The following is a 17,456-nucleotide window of genomic DNA, read 5'->3' as shown; positions in this document are numbered from 1 at the left end:
GCTGAGGCAGTGAAGAAAATAGAGGAAGATGGGTCTAAGGGGAGGGATCCTGAGAGGAGTGGTGTGAGTAGTAGAGCTGTACCAGTACAGAGGGATAGGCCAAAAAGTGATATACGTTTCAGTAAGATTGGATTTTTAGCATTTATAGCAATGGCTATTAATTGTACTGCAGGGAAGGAACGTAAGTCAAAGAAAATGGAGGTTGTGGTGGCAGCTGCAGAGAGGTATTTGGGTGTGCGAGATTTGATATCAGAAGAGTTACAGGTAGTGTAAAGTGGTGATGTCCCATAATTTCAGGTTGAGGGCATGAGGTAGGAATGAATATATATAAATAGTGGAGAAGGGTGGTGTTAATTATTAATAATAATTTTGAATTTGTGAGAGTAGTGTTAGATGGTATGGTATTTCTTTATTTAATTTAATTTTTCAAGCAAAATATGAGGGAGTTGTACTCCAGTTTAGTAGGTGGCGGTAATGCAACAAATTGGATGCTAAATGTCGTTAAACCTCATTGAAGAAGAAGAAGTCCGGCAGCTTGCTACTCAGGAAACACAGCACTTGAATGACCAGTGCTCGAGATAGACGCTCTGCCATGGGAAACACAATTCACTTGAATCACGTCAGTGTACCTGCCTGAGAAACTGCAAGAAAGGTATGTTAGCTTGTTTGACTAACGTTGGCTAGTTAACTATATAAGCTAGCTATGACCTAAAAACTCTACTAACATAATTTAGATCTATAATATTGCTGCCACAATTGTAACGGCAATTAGCTATCCAATATCCACAAGTACGCTGATGATAGAAACATGGTTAACTAACGTTACAAGTCCAGCAAGTTAGCTAGCTAACTTAGTTTGTTTGGAACTGTATCAAGTGCAAGCAAGATGGCTACATGTATCCGTCTTCGATTTGATGTCTGTTTTGGATTAGTTTATTGAAATATTTCCAGCCACAGCAGCGAAAGAGAAAGGGGGAGCAGGGACAATAGCGTCAGGTAACGTTAACGTAGCTAGCTAACATCGAATCAGCCTGAATTAAATGAAACTCATGTTTTTTTGTTTTTGTTAGGGGGTAGATCAGCTTTAATATTTCAGATAGTAACTTCCATCAATGTAATTGTCTGCATCACTTCCAATCCCCCATATGTTATTCTTCTCGCAAAAAAAAAGATATATATATATATATATATACAGTGGGGAGAACAAGTATTTGATACACTGCCGATTTTGCAGGTTTTCCTACTTACAAAGCATGTTTTTTTTTTTTTTTGTAGTTTTTTTGTCATTTAGCAGACGCTCTTATCCAGAGCGACTTACAGGAGCAATTAGGGTTAAGTGCCTTGCTCAGGGGCACATCGACAGATTTTTCACCTAGTCGGCTCGGGGATTAGAACCAGCGACCTTTCGGTTACTGGCACAACGCTCTTACCCACTAAGCTACCTGCCGCCCATGTAAAGGTCTGTAATTTCTATCATAGGTACACTTCAACTGTGAGAGACGGAATCTAAAACAAAAATCCAGAAAATCACATTGTGTGATTTTTAAGTAATTAATTTGCATTTTATTGCATGACATAAGTATTTGATCACCTACCAACCAGTAAGAATTCCGTCTCTCACAGACCTGTTAGTATTTCCTTAAGAAGCCCTCCTGTTCTCCACTCATTACCTGTATTAACTGCACCTGTTTGAACTCGTTACCTGTATAAAAGACACCTGTCCACACACTCAATCAAAGAGACTCCAACCTCTCCACAATGGCCAAGACCAGAGAGCTGTGTAAGGACATCAGGGATAAAATTGTAGACCTGCACAAGACTGGGATGGGCTACAGGACAATAGGCAAACAGCTTGGTGAGAAGGCAACAACTGTTGGCGCAATTATTAGAAAATGGAAGAAGTTCAAGATGACGGTCAATCACCCTCGGTCTGGGGCTCCATGCAAGATCTCACCTCGTGGGGCATCAATGATCATGAGGATGGTGAGGGATCAGCCCAGAACTACACGGCAGCACCTGATCAATGACCTGAAAAGAGCTGGGACCACAGTCTCAAAGAAAACCATTAGTAACACACTATGCCGTCATGGATTAAAATCCTGCAGCGCACGCAAGGTCCCCCTGCTCAAGCCAGCGCATGTCCAGGACCGTCTGAAGTTTGCCAATGACCATCTGGATGATCCAGAGGAGGAATGGGAGAAGGTCATGTGGTCTGATGAGACAAAAATAGAGCTTTTTGGTCTAAACTCGACTCGCCGTGTTTGGAGGAAGAAGGATGAGTACAACCCCAAGAACACCATCCCAACCGTGAAGCATGGAGGTGGAAACATCATTCTTTGGGGATGCTTTTCTGCAAAGGGGACAGGACGACTGCACCGTATTGAGGGGAGGATGGATGGGGCCATGTATCGCGAGATCTTGGCCAACAACCTCCTTCCCTCAGTAAGAGCATTGAAGATGGGTCGTGGCTGGTTCTTCCAGCATGACAACGACCCGAAACACACAGCCCGGGCAACGGAGTGGCTTCGTAAGAAGCATTTCAAGGTCCTGGAGTGGCCTAGCCAGTCTCCAGACCTGAACCCCATAGAAAATCTTTGGAGGGAGTTGAAAGTCTGTGTTGCCCAGCGACAGCCCCAAAACATCACTGCTCTAGAGGAGATCTGCATGGAGGAATGGGCTAAAATACCAGCAACAGTGTGTGAAAACCTTGTGAAGACTTACAGAAAACGTTTGACCTGTGTCATTGCCAACAAAGGGTATACAACAAAGTATTGAGTAACTTTTGTTATTGACCAAATACTTATTTTCCACCATAATTTGCAAATAAATTCATAAAAAATCCTACAATGTGATTTTCTGGAAAAGAAATTCTCAATTTGTCTGTCATAGTTGACGTGTACCTACAGTGGGGGGAAAAAAGTATTTAGTCAGCCACCAATTGTGCAAGTTCTCTCACTTAAAAAGATGAGAGGCCTGTAATTTTCATCATAGGTCAACTATGACAGAGAAAATGAGAAAAAAATCCAGAAAACACATTGTAGGATTTTTAATGAATTTATTTGCAAATTATGGTGGAAAATAAGTATTTGGTCAATAACAAAAGTTACTCAATACTTTGTTATATACCCTTTGTTGGCAATGACACAGGTCAAACGTTTTCTGTAAGTCTTCACAAGGTTTTCACACACTGTTGCTGGTATTTTGGCCCATTCCTCCATGAGGATCTCCTCTAGAGCAGTGATGTTTTGGGGCTGTCGCTGGGCAACACAGACTTTCAACTCCCTCCAAAGATTTTCTATGGGGTTGAGATCTGGAGACTGGCTAGGCCACTCCAGGACCTTGAAATGCTTCTTACGAAGCCACTCCTTCGTTGCCCGGGCGGTGTGTTTGGGATCATTGTCATGCTGAAAGACCCAGCCACGTTTCATCTTCAATGCCCTTGCTGATGGAAGGAGGTTTTCACTCAAAATCTCACGATACATGGCCCCATTCATTCTTTCCTTTACACGGATCAGTCGTCCTGGTCCTTTTGCAGAAAAACAGCCCCAAAGCATGATGTTTCCACCCCCATGCTTCACAGTAGGTATGGTGTTCTTTGAATGCAACTCAGCATTCTTTGTCCTCCAAACACGACGAGTTGAGTTTTTACCAAAAAGTTATATTTTGGTTTCATCTGACCATATGACATTCTCCCAATCCTCTTCTGGATCATCCAAATGCACTCTAGCAAACTTCAGACGGGCCTGGACATGTACTGGCTTAAGCAGGGGGACACGTCTGGCACTGCAGGATTTGAGTCCCTGGCGGCGTAAAGTGTTACTGATGGTAGGCTTTGTTACTTTGGTCCCAGCTCTCTGCAGGTCATTCACTAGGTCCCCCCGTGTGGTTCTGGGATTTTTGCTCACCGTTCTTGTGATAATTTTGACCCCACGGGGTGAGATCTTGCGTGGAGCCCCAGATCGAGGGAGATTATCAGTGGTCTTGTATGTCTTTCATTTCCTAATAATTGCTCCCACAGTTGATTTCTTCAAACCAAGCTGCTTACCTATTGCAGATTCAGTCTTCCCAGCCTGGTGCAGGTCTACAATTTTGTTTCTGGTGTCCTTTGACAGCTCTTTGGTCTTGGCCATAGTGGAGTTTGGAGTGTGACTGTTTGAGGTTGTGGACAGGTGTCTTTTATACTGATAACAAGTTCAAACAGGTGCCATTAATACAGGTAACGAGTGGAGGACAGAGGAGCCTCTTAAAGAAGAAGTTACAGGTCTGTGAGAGCCAGAAATCTTGTTTGTAAGTGACCAAATAATTATTTCCACCATAATTTGCAAAATAAATTCATTAAAAATCCTACAATGTGATTTTCTGGAATTTTTTCTTCTCAATTTGTCTGTCATAGTTGACCTGTACCTATGATGAAAATTACAGGCCTCTCTCATCTTTTTAAGTGGGAGAACTTGCACAATTGGTGGCTGACTAAATACTTTTTTCCCCCACTGTATGTATGTATGTATGTATGTATGTATGTATGTATGTATGTATGTATGTGTATATATATATATATATATATATATACACACACACACACACACACACACACACACAGTATCTCACAAAAGTGAGTACACCCCTAAGTGAAAATGTCCAAATTGGGCCCAAAGTGTCAATATTTTGTGTGGCCACCATCATTTTCCAGCACTGCCTTAACCCTCTTGGGCATGTAGTTCACCAGAGCTTCACAGGTTGCCACTGGAGTCCTCTTCCACTCCGCCATGACGACATCACGGAGCTGGTGGATGTTAGAGACCTTGCACTCCTTCACCTTCCGTTTGAGGATGCCCCACAGATACTCAATAGGGTTTAGGTCTGGAGACATGCTTGGCCAGTCCATCACCTTTACCCTCAGCTTCTTTAGCAAGGCAGTGGTCGTCTTGGAGGTGTGTTTGGGGTCGTCATCATGTTGGAATACTTTCCTGCGGCTATGTCTCCGAAGGGAGGGGATCATGCTCTGCTTCAGTATGTCACAGTACATGTTGGAATTAATGGTTCCCTCAATGAACTGTAGCTCCCCAGTGCCGGCAGCACTCATGCAGCCCCAGACCATGACACTCCCACCACCATGTTTGACTGTAGGCAAGACACTTGTCTTTGTACTCCTCACCTGGTTGCCGCCACACATGCTTGACACCATCTGAACCAAATAAGTTTATCTTGGTCACATCAGACCACAGGACATGGTTCCAGTAATCCATGTCCTTAGTCTGCTTGTCTTCAGCAAACTGTTTGCGGTCTTTCTTGTGCATCATCTTTAGAAGAGGCTTCCTTCTGGGACGACAGCCATGCAGACCAATTTGGTGCAGTGTATGGTCTGAGCACTGACAGGCTGACCCCCCACCCCTTCAACCGCTGCAGCAATGCTGGCAGCACTCATACGTCTATTTCCCAAAGACAACCTCTGGATATGACGCTGAGCACGTTCACTCAACTTCTTTGGTCGACCATGGTGAGGCCTGTTCTGAGTGGAACCTGTCCTGTTAAACCGCTGTATGGTCTTGGCCACCGTGCTGCAGCTCAGTTTCAGGGTCTTGGCAATCTTCTTATAGCCCAGGCCATCTTTATGTAGAGCAACAATTCTTTTTTTTCAGATCCTCAGAGTTCTTTGCCATGAGGTGCCATGTTGAACTTCCAGTGACCAGTATGAGGGAGTGTGAGAGCGATGACACCAAATTTTAACACACCTGCTCCCCATTCACACCTGAGACCTTGTAACACTAACGAGTGAACATTTTCACTTAGGGGTGTACTCACTTTTGTTGCCAGCGGTTTAGACATTAATGGCTGTGTGTTGAGTTATTTTGAGGGGACAGCAAATGTACACTGTTATACAAGCTGTACATTCACTACTCTACAATGTAGCAAAGTGTCATTTCTTCAGTGTTGTCACATGAAAAGATATACTCAAATATTTACAAAAATGTGAGGGGTGTACTCACTTTTGTGAGATACTGTATATATGTGTATATGTTTGGGAGGGAACAGCTATGTGTTTGATATTTTCTAAGAAGTGATATGTGTCCCTAAAATAACTGGGGTGCTTAGTGGAGAGGGGGTTGATATAATTAAGATGTTGTAGGACTCACTGTTGCAGTCAGAAACAATTTCTCTTCCGGGGGGAACCTCAACAGGAACTATCCAGGTGTCTGGTTCTTTGTGTATACACCCACTCAATTGGTTGGCACTTAAAATAGCCTTTGGGGGTTGAGTAGTCAAGTTGAAGCCGCAGTAGCGAATTTACTTGGCTTTGACGGCATTCTCTGTCTTCTTGGGGAGTAGCACCGCCCGGATGTTGGGTCCTCGTCGTTACGGAAGGCCAGCTGCAGGTGACAGGGGATGATGTGAGTCTTCTTGTTTGCACAGGCAGTGTCTCCGGCCAACTCCAGGATCTCGGGCAGTCAGGTATTCAAGCACGGCGGCCAGGTAGACTGGTTCGACAGCGCCCACACGCTCAGCGTAGTTGCCTTTGCGCATCAGCCTGTTCACTACATTCTGATTTAAAAAAAATAAGGGCATCTTGTAATCCAGCTTGATTTAAATGTTCATGTAACATTTGTTCCCAACATTGAAAGAATGTTTGTGTTTGTGTTTTTTTTTTTACAGGAAGATGAAGGGGGTGATGTCCTGCAGGACCTAGCACAACATGTAAGGAAAATCGTTGTGTACTAACTTGGGATATTTATGTTAAGGATTATGTTTACCAATAGATGTCAGTATTGACTCAATACAGGGTTTACTTTCCGCTATCCCTAGCCGTTTAAATGTCTGACGTATAACCGTGCATGAGAAAGCCACAGGTAGCATAATGTAGTCCCCATACCCATTCCATACGAGTGAGTGTCAGTAGTCTACTACACTGTAAACCCGAATGTTCTAAATAATTAATTGTAATACGTAGTGTAAACTTAAAATGTTCTTAAAAGTTGTACTTACTTAAAAATGTTGAGTGCCAGTAGCAATTTTCTTCAATTTTCTTGAACTTATAATAATAATAATAATAATAATAATAATAATATGAACATTTTTCATTTTTATGTAACTGCTACTTAACATTTTTTTTTTTTACTTAAAACTATATGGATTAAACATGAATTTATGTCTTATTTTGAAAGAACAAATAAATCAAATCAAGAACGAATTGAGAATAAATCAATTGCATCAGATAGATTTGTATATATATATATATAAAATATCACACACACACACACACACACACACACGTGTATATACGTTTATAAATAATTAATTGTTAATAGTTTGCTTGTTACAAGGTTGGCTAGTTAATGAATTACAAAGATGCGCTCACATATTTTATTTTGTAGTATTTGCGTGCACTTCCTCTTCAGGCAGCAGACCGGAGCCGAGGAGAAGAGCAGGAGACCGGAGGGTAACACTCAGCTCTGCACAAATGAGTTGTGAATGTAAGTAGTCAACATAAAACTTGCTTGAATGTTTGTTTCTGGAGGTTCAACGTGTTTGTAAGACGGACAAAGTGAGTCACGTTAGCAATGTAAAACGGTTATCTGTTAGGTTAGCAAGCTAACATGCAAAGTCATCCCGCCAGTTAGCTAGCTGTATAGGCTACATGGCTAGGCTAATGTAGTTGTAAAAAACTGGTTGAGCCCAACGTGCAGCGGTGGATAGTAAGGTATCATGTACTGCTCAATAAAAACTCGAAATCTGTGCTGGAGCTGTGTCAGTGTTGTGAGTGAAAGCAGAAGCTAACTCCACGTGTTGTGACTTAGGCTAACTGAAAGCTATTCTCTGCAAGTTGAATTAGCTGGTTACTTTTTTTGTATTAATATTTTTGTTATTGCTACGATAAGAATTTATGGATGCTACCAGCCCAATGTTACCTAACTTTGACTTATTTGTGTAATAAAATGTTTTGAATAGTCTAACAGGCATTTTACACATCTACTTTGTTTTAATCAATGTTGGTGTAGCTATATTGTTGTACACTTTTAGTATGAGGAATATGACTGCAGTTTTTGATAGTTCTGATGGAGGTTTAAACTTCATGACAGGTGTCCTGTAAAATAATATTTTTTTGTGTGTTTTCAGGTTGCTGCAACAAATATGACTTGGCACTGTAAGTTGTGTTCAGCTTCTTTTACCACTAGAAAATATTTATTTAAACACTGCAGACTGCAGCACAGCCACTTTTCAAAAATGAGCCCGCTCCCATGCCTCCATGATGATTGCATGTGCACATTTCAGACACTTAGTGCACTGAGTACTCATCTGTCAAGATATCATACTCAAGAACATAACAGCAATGCAAAGGAGATTCAGGAACTTGTGACTTTCAAGTGTCCTTTATGCACATTTCAGCAACCTTTTTCTGAGTCTGTACTCCTCTGTCACATAAGAACACACTTAAAAAAGCATTAGACAGTGGTATGCCCATACAAAGGTTGTAACTATAGCACAAATGTATACGCTTCTTTTAATTCCCATAAAAGTAGAGTGCATCAAGCGAGTCTTGCGTCAGACTTTGGTAGTGACATTGTCTATGAACATACTCAGAATCTCCAAGCCACCAACTCTAACGTCACTATTGATGTGGATGAAGAGTGTCCAGTTCAGAGCACAGAAATTCAGGATGATGAGCAGTGTGATACTTCAAAACTAAAAAATCAGCTCAAACTTAATGCAGCATCTTTATTTCTAAAGATGCAGGCTATCCTTCATGTGTCAAACACAGCTTCACAAGAAATAGTTGATCACTTGAATCAGATCTTCTCTTTATCTCAGCCATTGATCAAGGATGCAATTAATGATATATTGCAGAGACATGGTCACAATATCACAGATTCCACACTCAATGAAGTTGTCAGTGCTGTCATGGACTCTGTTGTATTTAGTGCAACCTCCAAAGGTGCAGAGTTGTCCTCTTATAAGCAAAGGAAGACATTTATAGAGCACAACTATCCATTGGTAATGCCAGTAGAGTACCATTTAGAAGCACCTGGTCATACCATCATGTATGTTCCAATCCTTCAAATGATTCAGGAGCTGTTTAAAAACACAGATATCCTGAGCAAGATCAGAGAACCAAGCACTGAGCCTGGTTATTATGTGTCATATCGTGATGGCTCTCATTTCCAGGAAAATGAGTTACTCTCAACAGAAGATCTACACCTGGCAATACAGCTATATATTGATGATCTTGAAATCACTAACCCTCTCGGCACATCAGTCACTTGAGCACTTCCACCCTATCACAGGTTTTCCTCCAGATCTACTACACAATCTTTTGGAAGGAATCGTTCCAGTTGAACTTGCACTTTGCATTAGAGAAATGATTCGGCTTAAGCACTTCACTTTAGAGTATTTGAACCAAAGGATCACATCATTCCCATATCAGCACACTGATAAAGTAAATAAACCTCATCCAGTTCCCAAAACATTCATGACCCGGAAAACAATTGGAGGCAACGGGCATGAAAATGCCACGCTGCTCAGACTACTTCCGTTACTTGTAGGCAGTAAAGTACCAGAGGGTAATGTTGCATGGGAGGTTTTGATGGACTTGAAAGTGTGGTCCTCTGTAGCTCAGCTGGTAGAGCACGGCGCTTGTAACGCTAAGGTAGTGGGTTCGATCCCCGGGACCACCCATACACAAAAAAAAAATGTATGCACGCATGACTGTAAGTCGCTTTGGATAAAAGCGTCTGCTAAATGGCTTATTATTATAAAGAGTTGATGGAATTAGCATTGTGCCCATCATTTTCTGATGAAACATTGGACTATTTTGTTTGCAAAATCAGTGACCACAGACAGATCATACAAGAGGCTTTCCCTGAGTTTAGGCTTCGTCCTAAACATCACTATGTGGAGCATTACCCCACCTTAGTTAAGTGTTTTGGGCCCCTGGTGCATGTTTGGACCATGCGATTTGAAGCTAAACATCGCTTCTTCAAGAGAGTGGTGCATGATGCTCAAAACTTCAAAAATGTCTTGAAGACACTGGCAATCAGACACCAACACATGATGGCATATCACCTTGGTTCACCATAGTTTTTCAAACCAAAAACGCAAACATCCAGGGTTGACTCTGTTTTGGTTTCAGCTCTACCAGAAGTAGCTCAGGCTCACATTAGAGGACAAACAACTAGTGACACTGTCTATCGTACATCAAAGGTGACCATTGATGGCACAGACTATACCAGTGGCATGTTTGTGTCAGTTGGAATCAGTGGGGGACTGTCAATGTTTATTTTCAATGTTTATTTTCTCTGTTGTGATTATGACTCCTGGTATGTAGAGCATCTTCGATCCTATGAGCTGTCAGCCATACAGGGAAGCCTGTCTATCCACCTGCAATCTGACTTCAATGATACAATCCCACTCTCTGCATACAAGATTGATGGCTTGCTGCTATTGACTCCCAAGAGGTTCATACAAGTGAGACAAAATTAAGACCACTCTATGGTAAGTAATTCTTCATAAAATCATTAATTGTTCATTTATTGGAAAATGTGCTCAATATAATCAATCATTATATAAATCAACAAACCTGCAAACAACAAACCTGCCTGATAAGTTTTGGAGACATGCAGTGTTTGTTTTGCCATACATTCATTATGTCCGCCAGGGCCCCCCCCCCCCCGTCAAAGATTAGATTAAGATCGATTTTATGTCCACGAATAATCGATTGTCTAAATATGGTAATCGGGACAGCCCTAATCAACATACATGACCTGCATTTTGGAATTGCACTCTTTGGTAACACATTCTAAAGAACATGTCTATAATGCATTAAAAGCACAAATATATCTGGCTAATGTTATGGTAGTTATAATGTACTGTGGAACCCAGGTCTCAGATTTTTCTTTCAAACACTGTCACTTTGGCATGGAGGTATAAAGCATTATGAATGCTGAACAAGTTGGAGGTTGTCATTAATGATTATAAACATTTAGAAAGCCTTATAAATGCACTATAATGTCTGTGTGCTGATGTGTTTTTAACCTCCAAATCTCTTCTTTTATTAAAGTGATGGCAGCTGAAGCCCCACAAAACATGATCCTTCGTGTCATCGAGGCAGACCGTGTTAGACAATTAAAACTCAGCTCCCGTCCAGCATCTGTTGATGCAGTGATTGAGATTTTAAAAGAACAACTGGAATTGGACTGTGACTTCAGTTTGCAATACAAAGATCCAGACTTTGATGGAAAACTCACTTGCCTTGTTGACATCGAGGAGTTACCACAAAAAGCCTGTGTTCATATTTCAGTTGGACAGGATTCCAGTTCTCTTGCATCAACTGATACCCTTTCAGATGTGTCATCCCCAGAACGTCTGAGCAGATGGCCTCCAGGTCCTTTACAAATTCCCACATTTGCATTTGACGTTGAGCTGACACTTAGAGATGGGAATGCTGAATTTGAAAAGAATGAGAGACCTCTTCAGTTGTCAAGGGACCAAAAGCACAATATTTTTGACAAACTGGCATCTACCATATATGGTTTTAAGGCTTACCCCAGTGATAAAGAGATAGCAATGGTGGCTGAAGCTCTTGTGAGGAAACACCCCTGTTTAAAAGAAGCAGGATCTGACAATGGATGGAATGGCTGGAAGAACAGCATCAAGTTTAAAATGGGCAATTACAGGACCAAGATGAGAAGGGCTGGATGTCAGGAGGTCGCTGTAAATGCTGGGAAAAGAAACCGAAAAAACCCTGAGAAAGAACCTTCACACTCCAACATCAAAAGGCCTAAGTGTGCAGAGGTCAACTTTCTGCCTAACTTTCCTCAAGGAGAGGATCCCTCAAGCCTTGACCTTTTGAGGCAGGCTATTGTTGAGGAAGTAAAGAAGACTGAGAGAAACCTACCCCTTATTAGTAAGATGATGCAGAACACGTTTGCCTTGCGACGACAGACTATTGTAATGTCCTGCCCACCGGTGAAAGAGCTAATGGACCTCTGGCCTGCTCTTCATATGCAGTCTGAGGTAAAATCATCATCAATTTAATAAATAAATTCATTTTTTAGGTTATTTTTTCTGTTTTTATCTTTGCTACTGTATGTCACATTGTGTGTAATGTTGCCTAATTTCATTCATCCTAAAATAAATAATTGCTGTTACTGTCCTTTCCTCAATGGAGGTATATGCAGAGTTCCAACGGATAACTAACCAGAACCTACCTAACACTTTCTATGCCGAGCTTGATCGCCACACTCCTCGTTTGATGGCCTTATTTAGACAGAAAGCTTCCAAAACTGAAAAGACTGCAGATGCTTTGGCAAACATTTTCAAAGTCCATGATACACAGGTGATTATACATTTCACAGGTAGTCTTAGTGTAATGTTGGGAGTTTGGTGCAATTGTGGAATTAAAAAGCTTATTTGAAGCATTAGTCAGCAGGTTATTAGTGGATTTATGTGCAGATATTGGCAATTAATTAATTAATTAATTAATAATTAGTTGGGACTGTTTGTCATTGGGTTTGATAAGTAAACTTGTCACAACACTATTTTAATCTTCTTAGGAATTACATGATGTCCACACAAGGCGTACCACTGTTCTCCATGCCCTTCCTGATTATCTACTAGAGGAAGTCTCTGGATTTTTCAGAACATGTGTGGTAAGTCCCAGTAAAGAGATATCAGGCCTATTGTACTGTAAATTAACAAATTCATATCTTCATTTCATTTCCAACACACTAGAATTTCTGTATATGTACCAGTGTTTCAACTACAAACCTCTGGCAATATGTTTATAAGTGTGAAGTGTCATTTTGAGCCCATTACAGCATCAAAAAAATAAACTGCAAAGAAAATCAAGTAGCCGTCATTAGCCTCACAGTGGAACACATAAAAGTAATCTCACTTTCTCAGCAACGAGAGCACAACGCAGCAGAATGAACAGGAGTCTTTCAGACTTGTGTATTTATTGTTATTTATATGACATCCAACTAGGGGTGGAACAGTACACAGAAGTCACGGTTCGGTTCATACCTCGGTTCAGACATCACGGTTCGGTTTGGTACAATGGAGGGGAAAGCAAAACAAAAATGCAGAAGGCACATTTTTTTATTGTGCATGTCTCAGGCTGTCCACTGAGCTAGCTGTAACAGCTTGAAGTGTATAAAGTAAGATGTAAACAGTAAACAAGAAGTACCCTGCATCATCTCCAGACTCCATCTGTAACTTGTAAACAAAATAAGACAATCAGCTAGTAGTGTGATATGGGAGACAAGCGCTGCTCTCATATGTGAATGCACAGAGCAGGGATGTTAAAAGAGCAGCTTTGGTTACACAGAGCAGTTGACGAGTTTTGGTGTTAGCTTCACACGCTAATGGCGAAGCTAACGGCGGAGCTAACAGCTAATACCGGAGCAAACAGCGAATCAAACGGGCCTGGAGGCCATTTGTGGTCGAGGCTAGAAGGGATACAGCTACGTCCGTGTTTGGTTGTATTTGGAAGGGACTAGTTCGCTTCATGTGGACTCTTCATTTGGACTGGACTGACTGACTCGACATGTAGGCGGGGCTCGGGAGCTTCAGAGCTAAGGGCAGGGCTACAGATTAGGTGTCCCTAAAGAACCGCTTGTCTAACAGTAGTTCCGCATTACATTAATTAATTTGCACTCAAGTTTTATTTATTTTTATACTGTGTATTCTCCGTGTAAATTCATGTACCGTACCGAGACGCCCGTACCATTTCGGTTCAATACAAATACATGTACCGTTCCACCCCCTACATCCAACTGTAATCAAAATTGCCACAGCCATAGTTTCAGTAAATGTGATTAGTATATGTTCTCCCTTTCATTTTTAAAGGATGATATGGATGAGCCAGACCTGTGGGATGCATCAGTGGTCCTCCTTACAACAGTCAGTGATGATGCCACAAGCCAAGTTCACTACCACCCAGTGAGAGTCTCTGTCGTCCTAGAGGGTGATGTGGTTGTCAATCTCCCCAGGCTTGCTGATGCCTTCCTGGTAATGTTCGGCCTGATTTATGCACTACATCTCATCTATCCCAAGGGACTGACAAACACTTTTGAGTTCACACAGAAAATCTTACTTGGTCTTGATGACTCTAAACTGTCACCCAAGCTGCAGACTCTTAAAAATGAGCTGATGTTGTATGTGTAACTGAAGATCTAAAAAGGAGTGGTGGATTCTGATGGCTCACTCTGTTAGAGCATAGTCCATAATGAGAATATGTCATGTCAGGTCCATGTTGAATACTGTTCAACTGTTTATGTTAAAGTTGCTGCTCTACTCAACTGGTTTTCAGCCAAATGGCACAAAGTACACACTGTCTTTGTACGTTTTAATGTACATTTTATTGTTGTTAAACTGAAATTCAGGGTTGAATTAAGTGTTTATATATGGAGGATATTTTTATTCATAATTCAAATTGAAAGGCCAAAGGGAAAATGAAGCGAGATCAAATAAAAAATATTATTATTTTACTACACTGCTAGGAAAAATCATGCCATAATTAAATTTAAAAAGTCAAATTGAAAATGCAAAGCTTCAACTGTCAGCTGGAAGTCGTTTCAGACCCTCCCACCAGCCGTTGGGCCATGCCTCCTCATTTAAATTGACACCTGTCACTTCTAAATGAAAAGCTTAAATCAAAATGTAAAAGGTGAATCTGAAAATGTCATTGTCAAATGTAAAACGTAAAATTCAAAAGATAAAATGTCAAATTGAAAATTATAAAGGGGAAAGGCTAAAATAAAACAATTATATTTTAGATTTTAATTGAAGTATTTCCATTTTAAGCTTTTACATCATACATTTAATTATGGCATGATTTTTCCTAGTAGCGTAGTAAAATAATACTATTAACTTTATCTTGCTTCGTTTTCTCCTTGGACTTTCAATTTGAATTATGAATAAATATATCCTCCATATTTATACACTATGGCATTTTGTTTTTAAAAGGTGTACTATATAGCTTTGGGAAGTACATTTTTATCAGAAAGGAAAGCTCTTCATTGATACATTTTCATAAATAAATAAACTGTCCTCAAAGTTTCAGGCTACTTTACTTTAGTAAAGTAGCCACCTTTCTAGTTGGAAACAGTGTTATAGGGACTTTATTTTCTTCTGAGGATGGGATGTTTATTCAGTTATGGAAATGGTTAAATAATTTTTATTGTCTTATTGATATTGTTAATTTTGCTTTTCGAGTTTGAATTAATTTTCTAAAACTATACAGTGCACCCTGAAGTTGCTAGATTTGAACCAGATAGCCAAAGGAAGGCTAAACACTGCCTTTGTACATGTTAATGTACCGTTTTGAAATTTTAGCAGTTTTAGTTGTGAAGAATTTACAAGCAATTTGTTTATACATTGCTGCACTGCAAGTTTACAACCAGATGGCCAAAAGTGTGCCTTTGTAATTGTTTATTTAATTCTCTTTTTAATTCTTAATTATTTGTATTACTATTATTGTTATATTACTATTATTATTAAATAGATTGTTTCATTTTGTGCTAAAAGGCACAGGTGTGGGCAAATAATCTTTCTAAACAAATGTTTGGTCACCACCCAAGACTTGCTGATGCCCTCCTGGTAATGTTGTATTAACAGTTTATAAGCTATTTTTGATATAATTATATTTTCTTAATGTAATTTTAGCTTTTCCGAGTTTGAATATGTTCTACTATTACATAGTTCATCTTAAAGTATAAACAAAATGCCCAGAAGTAGACTTGTTAATTGTTATTTTTTATTTGTTTTTTTTATTTCAAATTTTTTTGCTAAAAGACTGGGCAAGAAAAGTTTATACTAAACATCTGAATAGATGATGTTTTTTTGTTTGACCTTTAAGTCAAGAGTACTTATTATTTTTAAGGCAATCAGTTGCCACAAATATTTTAAGTTTGGTGGTAAATGATTTTGAGTTGTAACAAGTCTATGTTTTTGAGTTATGGGTAATCAGAAGATTGATTGAAAAAACGAATAAATGTTAAGTTAACTCAGGATATTTATGTTTCATTTTCATGCTTGAAATTATTAAGTTCTCTTGAGATATTGCAATGAGAAAGATGAATAAATATTCTGAGTAGCATAAACTGAAAATGTTTGAGTTGGCTTAATCAGTAAATGTAATTGAATTATAATTTAAAATTACATTTAACATGAACTCCAAATATATAAGCAATGATATACTCAAATGTTTGAGTTTATGAACTCAAAAAAACTGTGGCAACTGATTGCCTCACTTTCTTAAAGTTCTGCTTACTTATTCGGGTTTACAGTGTATATGTCTGTGCTATGTGCAGGCAGCTAGTATAATTATTGTTTGTGAAGTAAGTATGGTGATTATTATTAAGGTTCTGGTCGTCTGAGATACCAACAAGTAGGCTATACAATATCAAGACATATGTATTTTTCTATTAGTGTATTTGAGTTTGTCGTTTCTGGATGATTAAATTGAAATTGCATCCAACTTTATATGGCTTGTTTTAGATATAGTGATATTTGAGAATTTATTTCATTTCAAATAACTGAAAGTGAGAGGTTGTAATCTGAATAAAGGGGGAAAATGCCATTTATTGAACGTGGTGAGACAGTCTTACACATTTCTAGAGAACCAGTTCGGATTTAAGTATAACTTTTGTATGACTGAAGCTTTTAGTGGTAGGTCCAAGCTTAAAATATTTAATCAATTCTGTCCTCTCTATTGATATTCATTTTATAAATAGGCCCGTTTAATTTTGTCTGGCTTGCTGTTCCAAATCAAATGGAATATTTATTTTTCATATCAATTAAAAAACTGTTCGCTAGGTGTAGGCAAGACCGTAAACTGGGATAATACTATAGAGTTAATCAGTGTGAAGTGAGGCTTCTTGTTTGCACGGGCAATGTCTCCGGCCAACTCCAGGATCTCAGCAGTCAGGCACTCGAGCACGGCAGCCAGGTAGACTGGTGCGACAGCGCCCACACGCTCGGCATTGTTGCCTTTGCGCATCAGCCTGGGCATCTCGTAATCCATCTTGATTTAAATGGTCATGTAAAATGTGTTCCCAACATTGAAAGAATGTCTGTGTTTGTGTGTGATTTTTTTATTCCAGGAAGATGAAGGGGGTGATGTCCTGCAGGACCTAGCAAAACATGCAAGGAAAATCGTTGTGTACTAACCTGGGATATTTACGTTAAGGATTATGTTTACCAATCGATGACAGTATTGACTCAATACGGGGTGTGCTTTCCGCTATCCGTCGCCGTTTAAATGTCTGACATATAACCGTGCTCGAGAAAACCACAGGTAGCATAATGTATTTCAGCAGATTTCGTGCGTTTCTGTGTGAAAAGACACGAATTTATGTGCTACTTAATTCGTGCGAAAAGACACCAATTTAACCAGTAGGCTACACACAACAACTATTTTCTTTTATTATGGCTAATTAAACGTTATGAATATACAGAAATGT

The 17,456-nt window shown here is 39.8% G+C and overlaps 1 protein-coding gene across 3 annotated transcripts; it reads left to right on the top strand.

Annotated features, from left to right (window-relative positions):
• Window positions 1–550: 550 nt before the first annotated feature.
• LOC121575634 lies at window positions 551–17,182 on the top strand. 3 transcript variants are annotated; one of them, XM_045223945.1, is made up of 10 exons: window positions 551–652; window positions 6,328–6,389; window positions 6,652–6,693; window positions 7,371–7,469; window positions 8,113–8,140; window positions 11,051–12,006; window positions 12,161–12,328; window positions 12,546–12,641; window positions 13,840–14,001; window positions 17,097–17,182. In XM_045223945.1, exons 5-10 carry the CDS (start codon window positions 8,128–8,130, stop codon window positions 17,160–17,162), a joined length of 1,461 nt encoding a protein of 486 aa, XP_045079880.1. In that variant the 5' UTR covers window positions 551–652; window positions 6,328–6,389; window positions 6,652–6,693; window positions 7,371–7,469; window positions 8,113–8,127; the 3' UTR covers window positions 17,163–17,182. The 3 variants fall into 3 exon arrangements, with proteins under 3 accessions (XP_045079880.1, XP_045079879.1, XP_045079878.1); XM_045223944.1 differs by lacking the exon at window positions 17,097–17,182 and adding an exon at window positions 10,319–10,485 and having other exon boundaries at window positions 13,840–14,166; XM_045223943.1 differs by lacking the exon at window positions 17,097–17,182 and having other exon boundaries at window positions 7,395–7,469; window positions 13,840–14,166.
• Window positions 17,183–17,456: the final 274 nt, after the last annotated feature.

This window comes from Coregonus clupeaformis, chromosome 12, assembly GCF_020615455.1.
Source record: "Coregonus clupeaformis isolate EN_2021a chromosome 12, ASM2061545v1, whole genome shotgun sequence".
NCBI lineage: Eukaryota > Metazoa > Chordata > Actinopteri > Salmoniformes > Salmonidae > Coregonus > Coregonus clupeaformis.
The sequence above is the reverse complement of the archived record's forward strand: the minus strand, read 5'-3'. Positions and strand labels throughout refer to the sequence as shown.

Excerpts from the sequence above, each read along its gene's own strand:
- LOC121575634 (XM_045223943.1), top strand. Across the intron at positions 12,329-12,545 it reads TCAAAGTCCATGATACACAG|GAATTACATGATGTCCACAC; the intron begins GTGATTATACAT and ends TAATCTTCTTAG. Across the intron at positions 12,642-13,839 it reads GATTTTTCAGAACATGTGTG|GATGATATGGATGAGCCAGA; the intron begins GTAAGTCCCAGT and ends TCATTTTTAAAG.